The 13,657-nt window shown below is 45.4% G+C and overlaps 1 protein-coding gene across 8 annotated transcripts in view; it reads right to left on the reverse strand.

Moving 5' to 3' along the window:
• Positions 1-585: 585 nt before the first annotated feature.
• Positions 586-13,657, reverse strand: part of LOC144770953 (uncharacterized) — a 258,117-nt gene continuing 245,045 nt past the window's right edge. For 2 of the 8 annotated variants that reach the window (XR_013599069.1, XR_013599070.1), the window contains exons 3-5: positions 6,996-7,697; positions 2,139-6,911; positions 586-1,471 (exon numbers count right to left, since the gene is read on the reverse strand). Coding sequence is in view for 6 of the 8 variants with exons in the window: in XM_078655791.1 (XP_078511917.1) it covers positions 5,015-7,078 (2,064 nt within the window). In the remaining 2 variants the exon portion in view is untranslated. Of the gene's footprint in view, positions 7,698-13,657 lie in introns of all 8 variants that reach the window. The other 6 variants (XM_078655794.1, XM_078655796.1, XM_078655795.1 and 3 more) reach the window with 3 other exon arrangements.

Consider the following 13,657-nt stretch of genomic DNA (forward strand, 5'->3'; position numbering starts at 1 on the left):
TGCGATTTTGGGCAAATCAATTAATCTTCCTGTGCCTAAAAAAATCAAATGACTGACAATATGCAATATAAGTGGTGCTCTTGTAAACGCTCGAATACCTTGGTGTTGTCTCAACGCTATATAAAACCGATGGCATCCTCTCTTATGCTGTGTGTAACACTGTTTCACATAATGACTTACATATGCACAGTGCTTTCTGTCACAGGCTGGGGCCTCATAGCACAATAAACAAATATGTCACTCTTCCACTCTACACAAACTAGGATCCAAGTCTGTGCCTTTCTGGTCTCTCACACACAGACATCTGCAGGGAATGCAATAACCATCTGAGATTGCTTCATTTCCACTGATTATTCATTTATGGTTTTTGTAGTTTTATTTAGTGCAAACGTGACCTGAAAGAAATGGAGCACTTTACATTAGCACCACACAGGGTCAAATTCATTTTTTTGCATGGGGAGATGTAGTTAATTGCAAAGTATTATTAGATGTTTAACTTGCATATATTTTTTATTTCACTGCGTGGGTTACTTTATATTCAGATATGTGCAGACCAAAAAAATACACAAAATACTTACAGAATAGTTTTTTTTTATTTAAAAAAAGTTTTTATTGGTTGTTTCCAAATAAAATCATATGGACAATACATCAAATGTGGGACATATGAAATAGACATACAGAAATAAACATTGGGTACAAAGCAATAATTTACATGGCTAGAAGAAGTCAGTAGTAATCAAAATGGTACGGCAGAACCTCAGGCAATAAACACATGTAGTATTGGTCTATCGCACCACAGGCGACTATATCTGTTAACGTAATCATGAGCGGTATCTTTATGAACTTCAGGGGGAACTTTAGCACATAGCACAGACTTTATGAGTATGCCACTTCCAGTGACATAAGATGACAGGCATAGGAGAGACGAGCACAGCATAGGTGGATCGTGTAATGGGCAGTTACTATAAACGGTGGGCTTCATGGCGGTTTGTGTGAACAAAAGTAGAGGTCAAGAGTGTCCCACATGTGTTTGGTGGAAGGTTTCCACGGCGAATTCTAGAGCGTTATATTATCAGCTCCTCTTAGGTTGGTGACCCAGTTTAGCCAGCATTTAAAGGAAGCTTTACGTGTGTCTTTCCAGTTGCTTAGAATAATCTTGACCGCAGATATAAGGAGTAGGTCTAAGAGGGCCCTATCATTTTCTTTGACTGAAACAGCTTTGAGGAAACCGAATACCAGCGTCGGGAGATCCCTACTAGGAGAGTATGAGAAAAGTTTAGATATGAATTCGAATACCTCGTCCCAGAAGGCTATAACGCATTCGCATTGACTTAGTAAATGTTCTAGGTCTCCTGTTTTGTCCTTGCAATTCCAGCAGATGGAATCATCCCTAACTTTGTGTGAGTAGAGTTTGGCTGGTGTCCAGAAGACCCTATGTAACAACCAGAACTTTGTCAGGGAGAGTGTTGGGCTGATCTTCTATGTCATGGTAGATTTCCAGGTTGCGGTCCAGTCTAGCTCTGAGATTGCGAAAGAGGCAGGTGATTCCCAAAAGGATGTGAGTCTCTTATTGAGGGTAGAGTGTTGTGGGCGTATTAAGTTGTAGATCCAGGATACCTGGTGACCTAGTTTATGTATTTTTGATAGGTAGCTCGGGAGGGAAGGAGGTAATGGTAAACGTTTTGCTTTGGTTATAGGTGATTTTATTTGTAAGAAGTCACAGAAGTTTAGTGCGTGTAAGTTGTATTTGGATTGTAATTCTTTAAATGAAAGAGGGTAGGCTCCGTTAGAGAGTTGATGGGGGAAATAGATCCCTTTATTAATCCATGATTCATTGTGTAAGGTTTTCCCTTTATAGAGTATTTATCTTTGACCTCTGGATCATAGTACACAAACGTTTTTATGCACTTCAAGGTCTGTAAATAGGAACAGCCTGGAAACCTACCAAATAAAGAAGGCTGCACTTCCAGGCCATCTTTATTACACTTCTTTGCTGAGGCATTTGTGCCTCCCCGAGAATACAGCCATGGACCCCCCAGGGGGTACGCCCCACATTTTGAAGGCCTCAGCTCGAAATGAACACACTCAGGAATTCACACCAAGATAAGCGTGTGGTAATATTTAGAATTGTATGATGCAACCATGATGCAGTGGAATTGCATCACAGTTAATGTTCCAATGTTAACCAGTATTGAGTTGTTCAGCTCAAAATACTAGTGTCAAAGAAGTAGAAAACAAGGAAGAACAAGGTGAAGAATTGTTCCTATGGAGGTGGAATTAAATGCATCACAAGTTGTAGAAACTGTGGAAAAATGTGATTTTGATGGTGTGTTAAATATAGATAGCAGTTGTATTAATTTAAAAAGGGAAAGTACTGAAAAATTAGAAAAACCGCACTGCGAAATCACATTGGGAAAAGGAACAGTAAAACTTTTGGCCGATTCTGGTAGCCTTTTTACTCTAGTTTCAAAGGAGACTTTTCAAGAAAAAATGCATGGAGAAGTGAAAAATCTTCTACAAACGGAAGTAAGAGCTGTAGGATATGGTGGATCTAAAATTAACATTCTAGGAATGCAATGGATGAATATCATCTTCAAAAACAATGGGGTGTTTGGAAAAGTTTATATCACCTAGGAAGGATCTAATTTGCTTGGATGGCGACATCAGAAAGATTTGAACATTATACTCAATCCAAATGCTGTAGAACCGGTTATGGTTATCGAACAAAATGTGGAAAATGTGTCTTCAAAAGTGGAAATGAGCAGTGAATGGGGAAAGAGGTTAGTGGAAAAGTATTCACATATCTTCTCAGATAATTTGGGTATGTTGAAAGGGTTGGCTCATCGTATCATTTTGAAAAGAAATGCTGAACCTATTGTACATAAGGTTAGGACAATACCGCATATGATGAGGGAACCACTTAGTAAAGAGTTAGACAAATTGTTGGAGGCTAAAGTTATGGAGCCAATAGAATCATCAGAATGGTTATCTCCGATTGTCGCTGCACCAAAGGAAGGGAACAAAATATGTTTATGTATTGATTTGAGAGATTTAAATCAAAATATCTGGGTGGATAGGCAACCTTAACTGAATATTGGAGAAATGCTAAGCATGATGGGTGGGGGTTGTGTTTTCAGTGTCCTAGACATGTCCTTAGCCTACCATCAGGTGAACTTACATCCCGAGTCACGCCCTTTAACATCATTTGTAACACCCTTGGGAGCATTTTGGTATTGTAGGATGCCGTTTGGATTGGCATCAGCCTCGGCTGTGTTCCAACGTATCATGCACAATATATTCAAGGGAATGGAGAGAGCATTATGTTTTCAGGATGATATAATGATTGTGGGGTGATCATTCAATGAACATGATGAGTTGATGGAAGAAGTTTTGCAAAGAATTTCTAAATGTAGGTTGACAATCAAAAGGGAGAAGTGTCAAATAAGATTGGGTCAGGTCAACTATTTGGGTCATCAAATTTCGGCAGAGGGTATAAGACCAAAGAGTAGCATTTTGAGAGCTGTGAAAGATGCTCCTTGTCCTATTAATAAGGAGCAGTTGAAGTCCTTCTTAGGTCTTGCTGAATATTGTTTGAAATTTGTTCCAAAATTTGCTGATTTAGTGGAACCTATGAGACTTCTTTTGAAGAAAGGGGCTGTGTTTGATTGGAATTCTGAATGTGAGGATGCGGTTGGTAGGGTAAAAATTAGTCTCTCCAATGCTCCATCATTGGGAAATTTTGACTCTAAGAAGAAATCCATATTGGTTACGGATGCTAGTAATGTCGGATTAGGAGCAGTTTTGTTGCAAGTGTCAGATAATGATGAAACAATCATTGGGTTTGCTTCACTGAGATTACAGGGCGCAGAGAAGTCATACTTAACTATAGAGAAAGAAGCCCTAGCATGTTGTTGGGGAATGGTGCATTTTAGGTACTATTTGTGGGGCCTACCGTTTGTTGTAAAGACATCCCTGCACAGTTACTTCTCAAAAAACGTAAATGAAAAATTTCAACCAGCAAGAGCGGAGCTTCAGATCCTCATCTTTAGGCAGAAAAAGGATAAACCTTCATAAATGGGCAGGAACGGGTCCCTTGTGCTACTCTATGTCCACCTGATCTGTGGTGTGTTGGAGCTGTGATGGAATCCGAGGGTACCATTTACTGCCGGGAAGGAGCTACTGTGGGGGGTCAGGTGTTTGGAGAGATTTGCAAAGTGAGGACTAACTAGGTGAGGAATCTGCGGTTAGAAACATGCGTCAGAGGTACAATTACTTCCAAACTTCAGTTTACCAATGCAAGGTTTCCAAATGTTTGTACTTCATCTTTGCTCTGACTTTGGATTCCGTTTCACATCCCATCTCTCGTGGGGTAAATAAGATATCTTTCCTGATTTTTTTAAACGTCTTATTGTATGGCGAATGTTCTTGCACATAAGTTATTGTCTCTGGACCTGTGTTACTGTTTTGTATATGTAACAATGCAAACTTGATTCTGGAAGATGCTGTACTGTATTATAATTAGTACAACACTACTTTACTTTTACTTTAATCACCTTTATTCGATTTTCATAATTCATAGAAAACCATAAAAGTACAGTTAAAACATGTATCCAATAAAATAATTTAAAATTTTATAATTTAACACAGAGTTGTAAAAAGATGTCAGTTAATCAAGATTGAGGTTGGGGCGGTGGTGGACACAAAATAAAAAAAAACATGCAATAGATTTGGCATACAATTCATTTTCCAACATTTCTAAGGCTAAAAAAGTTGGACGACAGGTTCGAAGCCCCATTATTCTCACTATTGGGATTATCCAGCGCCTGCGTGGTATTACATAGAACTTACAAAACATTACTATATGAATTGTAGATTGCCTGGAGATTGAATCACAGGGGCAGGATGGCAAATTCCTCGTCCAATCATTTTGTTTTGGGAACGAGACCAACCAGAAAAAAATACATCACGAATTAAACCTTCAGTTTTCCATCCTCTATTTTGTAGCTATTAGATGTCAAGTCTTTGTTTTCTTTTCCATATGTTGTCTCTGATGGGAAGTAAGACATCTTTTCTGTGTAAACCCTTTCCCACATTCTATACACTTGTAACGTTTATCTACAGAATGTATTCCCTCATGTTTTATAAGATCTCCCAGATGGTTAAATCTTTTTTCACATACAGCACATCTGTAAGGTTTTTCACCAGTGTGCGTCCTCTGATGCACAGTAAGTACGAATTTTTGTCTAAAGCTTTTGTCACATTCAGTGCAATGATAAGGTTTCTCCCCTGTGTGTAGTCTTTCGTGACTAGTAAGGTGGTGCTTACGGCTGAAACATTTGCCGCATTCGGTGCATTGATATGGCTTTTCTCCACTATGACAACGCTTGTGGACATTAAGATGTCCTACCCATCTAAAGCTTTTCCCACATTCACCGCACTGATAAGGTTTCTCACCAGTATGCGTTCGCTCATGTTGGATTAGAGAAACATTATCACAGAATCTTTTCCCACATTCACTGCACTGACATGGTTTCTCACTGGTATGTGATTTTTCATGTCGTGTAAGTTGGCCTTTGTCAAAGTAGCTTTTTCCACATTTTGTACAGAGATGTAGTTTTTCTCTTCCTGTGTGTATGCTTCTTGTGTGTACAAGTAGATGCGCAAGTTGACGGTAACTTTTCCCACATTCTCTGCACCTATACGGTTTTTCACCTGTATGGATTCTCTCATGAATTTTCAGTGTCTCACTAGAACTAAAACGTTTGCTACATTCTGAGCACTGAAAAGGTTTCTCCCCTGTGTGCGTTCTCTCATGGACTGTGAGCCCGCTTTTCTGAGGAAAGCTTTTCTTACATTCAGAGCACTGATAAGGTTTCTCACCCGTATGCACTCTTAAATGGACGGTAAGACCCCTCTTAAGCCTAAATCCTTTCCCACATTCAGTACAAACATGTTTCTTTTCACCCATGTGTGTTCTTCTATGCACAGTGTTGTTTGTCCTATATTTATTGTCTTGAAATGGTTTTTCACCTGCGTGATTTCTTAAATGTGTTTTCATGTCACTTCTACGACAAAAGCTTTTATCACACTCAGTGCAATGAAAGGGTTTCTCGCCTGTATGGATTCTTTCATGCCTAGAGAGATCATTCTTTGCGTGGAACCTTTTCCCACATTCACTGCACTGATATGGCTTCTCTCCTGTGTGTATTCTTATGTGAATATTAAGACTTCCTTTCAGTCTGAACCTTTTCCCACACTCAATGCATTGATGAGGTTTTTCCCCTGTATGTGTTTTTTCATGTTCTTTCAGATTGGTTTTATTACTGAAACGAATGTTGCATTCAGAGCACTGGTAGGGTTTCTCACCTGTGTGTGTTTTCTCATGTTGAGTCAGACCGCCTTTAGCACTGAAACTAATGTTGCATTCAGAGCACTGGTAGGGTTTCTCACCAGTGTGTGTTCTTTCATGGACAGAAAGCTGTCCTTTCTGGCAGAAGGCTTTCCCACATTCAGAGCACTGGTATGGCTTATAACCTGTATGTGTTCTCTCGTGGTAGGATAGGTCTGCTTTATAATTGAACCTTTTCCCACATTCAGAGCACTGGAAGGGTTTGTTGCCCACATGTAGTCTCTGATGGACGATAAGTTGGTGCTTTATACTGAACTTTTTCCCACATTCAGAGCATTGGAAGGGCTTGTCACCTGTATGAATTATCTCATGGATGATAAGTTGGTTCTTGAACCTGAACCTTTTGTCACATTCAGAGCACTGGAAGGGCTTGTCACCTGTATGTATTCTCTCATGGACGATACATTGGTGCTTTGACCTGAACTTTTTCACACATTTGGAGCACTGGAAGGGCTTGTCACCTGTATGTATTCTCTCATGGAGGATACATTGGTACTTGAACCTGAACCTTTTGTCACATTCAGAGCACTGGAAGGGCTTGTCACCTGTATGCATTCTCTCATGGATGATAAGTTGGTACTTGAACCTGAACCTTTTGTCACATTCAGAGCACTGATATACTTTCTCACTTAGAAGCATTTTATTGTGTAAACTGTGGGAGGTAAGCATTGCCACCTATAGGCTCTGACAGCACAAAAAAGGAAAGTAAGTTCTCCTCTGGAGATGACTATCTTTGTTATCTGTGGATACTAAGCTCTGACAGCTGAGGCAAGCAAACTCTGCCAGTTATGGATAATAACCCTAGGAAAGTAAGTTCTATCAACTGTACAGGAAGCTCAGATGGCTGCCAGCTGTGGTTAGTAAACTCTGGGCTGTCACTAGTGAGGTCTCTAAATTACGCACACAGACATCATTACTCAAATGCTTCTCTCGTGTTTAGATTTATCTTCTGAATCAGATATTTTACACATTAGCACCAACACTGTAGTTCTTCAGTAGCATTTTGTCAGGTAATAGGAGGAAATAACTATAGCTCCAAAGAGTCCGGGATTCAGTAAATTGGTTTAATTTCTGATGGTTCTCATGATGTGACCACACATTTGATGGATGACTCAACCCATTTTCACATTCTGTAATTTCACCACTCTCAGTTCCTGACTAGTTTTCGACCGTGTGTCGCTTCCAACGATGCGCCTTCACATGCTTTTCATTACATTTTTAGCAGTGTCGTTCTTCAGGTGATTTATCACAGGTGTTCCGGTATCAGTTTCTGCTCAAGCTTTAATACCTGTTGGGTTAAAATAGTTTCTCTGTTAGTTTCTGCATTTATAATAATACACAAATAGCATTAATGATCTTATCTTGTGAACTATAAAGACACTGTGTGCTTGTGCTAGGAATTAGAGCACAAGTCGCTTCCCTCATAGGATCACAGGGGCAGTAGGGGTCTGAAGTCTGTGAAGGTAACGAATGTGAAGCAATTAACAGTTAATGGTGGCACTGCTGCTCTGCCCCACTCAAGATCACTGGCAGCTTAAAATGAGACTGAAGAACTACTGATCTCCTGATAATAACTGACCAATCGTTTGAACAACAAGACCAGCAATATACAAGGCTCGGATAATGAAATTGTTATTTATGGTCTGCGATTGGACAAACCAGCACAGTTGAGAAGTAAGAAGAGGCAGCCGCATCATAAAGAATTCAAACTTCACGCTATTGAAAAAGGCAATAAAAAGACCAGGACATGATGGCTTGAGACCCGTAGAGAAGAGTGGTGTGAGGATGTGGCAGTCCTGTGGGACGGCAACTCTCCCACCAAGTGAAACAGAATTGTTTATGTCACAGCAGTGAGTGTAGGCGGCTACCGAACTACAGGTGGAGGAGAGCCTGCACTCTTTTGATCTACTACCTCCCAGCATATAAATGTAGTTACATTGCTTCAGCCTCATTATCAAGAAGTCAGTTTCAGCAGAAGCGGGACAGGGCAGTACCGAATGGACTTAGAAGCAGCTTAAATGGCGAAGGCCAGAGGGCGTGGCTTGGAGAGCCATCATGGCGGACGTAGCCTAACTGGGCTCCGTGCATCCACGTCATAACCCTGCTGTAATCCTGCATGTATCCTGGCCAGAGGTGCCACATCGATACCGCTGGTGCCCCCGACTGCGCAGGGTGCTGTATTTCCTTGCTGCCAGAGGTGGCCGAGCTGCGGTGGGAGTTCTCCTGGTGGGCGCACTTCGGAGAGGCAGCAGCCAAGTCTCCCTTTTGGCGCCCTAGCCGCATTATAAGATATCTCTGCGGAACTCGAGGCCGGGCCCTGACGCAGAAGTGAAGGCTGCAGAGGTGAGGAGGGTGGCAGGACACCCGGCACCCCTACGTGCGGATTGCCGAGGGGAGCCTGAACTTGGCTGCCCCTCCCCCCTCCCGAGGCTCCGCCATCGTTTGCTGACGCTTGCCAGATGGTGTGGCTGGGGCCCCCCTATGCAGTTAAATTGTTGGGGTGCCCGGAGTTCCTACCTGCCGCGGGGCCGCTGCAGCCACCACGGCCCTCTAACGTCTGGGTCCCTGATCCTGAGACTGGCCGTGAGCAGCTGTGCGGCCTTGCTGAGCTCCGCCTGGACTGGCCTTTGGAGGGACCGCAGCCCCCAGAGAAGAGCGCTTGGTGGCGGTGATAGCATGTACAGTCATCAGACGTCCTCCCACTGATGCTTTCTCTCCACCCCTACCTGGTAGAGGCATTGCGTAGCCGGATGGGCCTGGACCGGAGCCTCCCACAGATTTCCACACCCGGATCTCCTGGCATGACCGGCTGAGCCTCACGTGGACCCCCGGGGGGGGGGAGCCTAGACTGCGGTGTATGCACCCATGTTGCCATCTGAGCTGGCGAAGGGACCCCGGCCTGCCCGGGATCCCCAGGGTGCGGCCGCCTGGCGGGTGGTGGCCTGGAAGGGACTCTACTGGACTGGCATTTTCTACAGGGTGGTGCCCTCCGTGGGACGCCTCACGCCTTGGCATACGACCCCGCATGGCTCCTGGTCTTTCCATCTGTTGAGATCACCAGGTGCGCCCAATGCGGCCCTCACTGAGGAAGTGGCACCTATTGCTAGTGGAGTGAGTGTGCAGTGATAGCATTGGCGTCTCGTACTTTGCTGGGCCGGTGGCCCTCCCTCTTCTGCAGCATCAGTCCTGCGCCTGGGTCGAGGCATATCCCGATCTAACAGCTGTTCTCCTACACTGTGGCAACACTTCCCGTGGTACACGTATGGCCCTGGATTATTGGCCCATATCCCTTGAGCGGCCTAAACAAATTTGGACTCCCTCAACGATGGGCAAAGATAAGCCCAATACATCTAGCCCCAAGCAGGGCACCCTGGGCCAGTACACTACGCCCCCTGGGGGTCCCACGAGGGGATGGGGGGGGGGCGAGGGGACAAGTTCGGTACCTGAAAATGCAGCCCTCTCAGCAGCGATTAAAAGTGCTAGGGATATGCTGGACACCAAGATCGGAGCAGTAGGGTCGGGGGTCTCATTCCTCCGTCAAGGTCTCCGTAAGGATGTCGATCGCATCACAGAGGCGGAAACAAGGGTTTCGACAGTGGAAGATACGGTTTCCACCCTCCAGAAAAAGGTTAACAAACTCACTGTGATGTCGCAGGAGCTGGCCTCCAGGGTGGAAGATGCAGAGCCAAGCGAGACGCAACAACTTATGCTTTGTGGGCCTGCTTGAGGGCTGTGAGGGTGCTTCCATGATCGGCTTAATCACCCGGTGGCTCACGGACCTCATGCCAAAAGATTGCCTGTCCTTGTCCTTCGTGGTGGAACATACCCACAGAGCCTTGACTCAAAAACCTCCTCCTGGAGGAAATCCCAGGCTGGTGATCGCCAAAATCCTGAACTACGCCGACCGAGATGCAATCTTGGGCTATGCCAGGACACATAAGGACAGTATCAAACACGAGTCTTGGCCCATCATGGTGTTTCCGGATTATACGCGCTTGGTCCAGCATCAAAGCCAGTCTTTCACCGCTGCGAAGCGCAGGCTGCGAGACTTGAACATACAATACATGCTGCTATATCCAGACAGGATGTGAGTGAGCTAAAACTTCAAGTCATTCTTCTTCGACACTCCAGCTCCGGTCAGGTTCACCGCCATTAGTGGATTCTGTCTCTTCACGCAGCTCACGAAGGTCATCGACCACGGAGAACCAAATCCAAGAAAAGACGGGGTTCCGGATCGGACAGGATGTCCGCGAGCCCGGAGCTGCCCCCCTGAACTTTTTTGGAGCATCACAGACAGCCAACAGCAAGTTGACATTGATGGTTGTTTATTAAGACTCCCTGTATGAATTTCCTTCAGGGGGGCGTGGATGCTAGCAAATGGGACTGCCGAGCCACAGACTTATTGTGCCCCTCTTGTTCTCATGTTTCTTGGGTGGGTAGGGTCGTTTTGGTGTGAGGGCGCGGGCTTCCCCTGTTGGGAGCCTGGTGTGCCTCACACTGCGTCAGATACTCCTATTTTCTGGTAGTGTTGGGTGGGGGAGGAGGTGTGGTTTTAAGGGAATGTAGATTTAGGATGTTGGTGCTTTATTGTTATATGCAGACAGACCATTCAGGTTTTGATCTCTTCGCTGCTATTGTCTTCGAGTCGAGAAATTGGTGCTAGGTGATGTATCCCCTCTCGGGGACCTTACTGTGGTCTCATGCAACGTCAGGGGCCTCCTAAACAAAGTGAAACGAGGTGCTGTTTTGCATCAGGTGAAGAGGTATGGGGCAGATATTCTACTTTTGCAGGAAAACCACCTCCTGGGTACCAAAGCCCCATGTCTAGCCCGCTTTGGCTTTTATCATGTGTATCATGCGGGTTTCACCAGGGGTTCCAGGGGGATGGGCATCTTAATAGATCGCATGGTCCAGTTTCAGCACGTAGTACACAAGGCAGATCCCAGGGGTCGATTTCTCTTTGTCACGGGCACGCTCTACGGGGAAAGGGTTACCATTGGAAGCATTTACGCCCCTCCCCCGCTAGATACAGCCTTCCTTGATAAGATTTTGGGGGTCTGGGGGGTTTGACCCTTCTGGTGGAGTGACTGGAACGATACAATGGGACCATTGGACCGGCAACACAGTACTGACAGCCCACCATTACTGGGCCCTACTAAATTGAACACATTGGTTTCCACCCTGGGTGGGTTGACGTCTGGGGAAAATATCACCCCGCAGAAGATAGCTACACCTATTTGTCCGCAGTCCACGGGTCACAGTCCCGTTTGAACTATTTCTTTGCCCCTCGCATATTCCTTCACATATTCTCACAAGTAACACATCAGCCCCGCGGGCTCTCTGATCACTCCCCGGTCACCCTACAATTCCACAAATGCTCACGAAAACCCCACTTCTGTTGGCGCATGTTTCCCTTGCATCTCCGGTGCCCAGATTATCGGAATATACTTCGCACGGCGATCACCACATACCTAGACAATAATGGCCCCTTCGCCTATCCCGATCTACCCCAGAGGAAGCCCTCAAGCCTACTGTTCGGGGTACCAAAATCAGCTATCGCACAAAAGAAAAATATGCACGGCTGGAGCAACTGGTGGCATTAGAGTTGCACCAGATGGCCCTGGCTTTGCAGCTTAACCTAGACCCTAGCCCTATTATACGGCGCAACCTGATACAGGTGCAACAAGAACTGTAGCAATATCTCATGGGTGAGGGCAAGGAGATTTGGGAGGCATCACAACATTGGGTTTATCAATGGGGCGACAAGTCAAGCAGAATGCTCCACCTGCTCTGCCAGGCAGATGAGTACCCGGCGATTGTCCCCACTATTCGTGGCGTAGATGGGTCCTTATATAAGTCACCGGAGGACGTTGCCAGGGAATTTGTACAACATTTTACAACTCTTTATGCACAACATGAACAGATCTCGGCCGAACTAATAGCGGAATTCCTCACGGACATTCTGCCGCAGAAGCTCACTGATCGTATACGCGAGCATTTGGAGGCCCCAATTACAGTGGACGAACTGACGGGTGCCCTCAATGCGATACACCCCGGCCGCGCCCCCGGTCCTAATGGAATTCCTACGGCCGAACATACACCTCTTAGGCCCCCCCATCTGTTGGCGGCAATCCAGGAGGCCACAGAGCTAACCATTTTGCACCAGGATTGGCGACACGCGGAAATAGTGTTATTTCTCAAGCCTGGCCACCCTCCAGAAGATCCCTCCTCTTGGGGAAAGTCCTTGCCGATCGCCTACGGGCATGTGTCACAGATCTGATACATCCCGACCAGTTGGGTTTCATGCCTCAAAGAGCTACCCGCCACAATATCCGACGAGTCCATAACACAATGACAGCGGCCCCAGGGCTCGGTCGGCCAGCCGCAATGCTCTTGGCCGATATTGACAAAGCTTTTCACTCGCTGAGCTGGGTGTACCTCTTTCAATTGCTCGAAGCGATCAATTTTGGGCCGCGCTTCATTGCGTATGTGTGCCTGTGTTGTGTTTATATCTAGGACCCTAATTAGATATTCCCGATTTATGCCCTTGTATGGTTATAATAAATAAGAATCATATCCATATTTAGTAATAGCCCATGCAGTCCAAATACGGCAAGGCTACTCCCCTAGACTCCTAGAGAGTACAACGCGTTCTTTAAACAAACTAAGCCTCCAGTAGCCCAGGAAATCCCCCTGCTCTTGTTTTGATTTGCACAAGAACTCCTAGAGTCCAGAAAGAACTGTTAGTTCTTAGTGACGTCTTATGTCCAACCTTACGTCAAACCTGGCACCTTTCAGGTATAAATATACCAACGTTGCCTTAAGCAAACACACTGTGGTTTGGAGCAGAGCGGCTATCTACTTGCCCGGAAGCCCAGCTGATGCGAGAGCCGAAGGAAGCCACCCCTCCCTTTTGACGCACTGAGAAAGACGCTGTCTTTTTCTCCAGCCGAGAAAATCCAGCTCCGGTGTTTCCAGTCACCCTTGCGGGTTGCTGGGATATCGAGTCCTGAGAGACTGAAGGAACCAAAATATTATACCAATGGAGCTATGGAGCTATACTTACCAATAGCCCCTCCCCAATTACCAGTTATCAATAATCAGTCAGTTGGCAGTGAAGAAGGGTCAATCATTTATTAAACAAAGGACTCTGCACAGAGGAGCCTCTCACATCCTCACCCCTCGAGGTGCGCGGAGAAGACTGCTGGTTTACAGTCAAAACCAGACAGATATACTTTCAGTGAACAC

Source organism: Lissotriton helveticus, chromosome 7, assembly GCF_964261635.1.
Source record: "Lissotriton helveticus chromosome 7, aLisHel1.1, whole genome shotgun sequence".
NCBI lineage: Eukaryota > Metazoa > Chordata > Amphibia > Caudata > Salamandridae > Lissotriton > Lissotriton helveticus.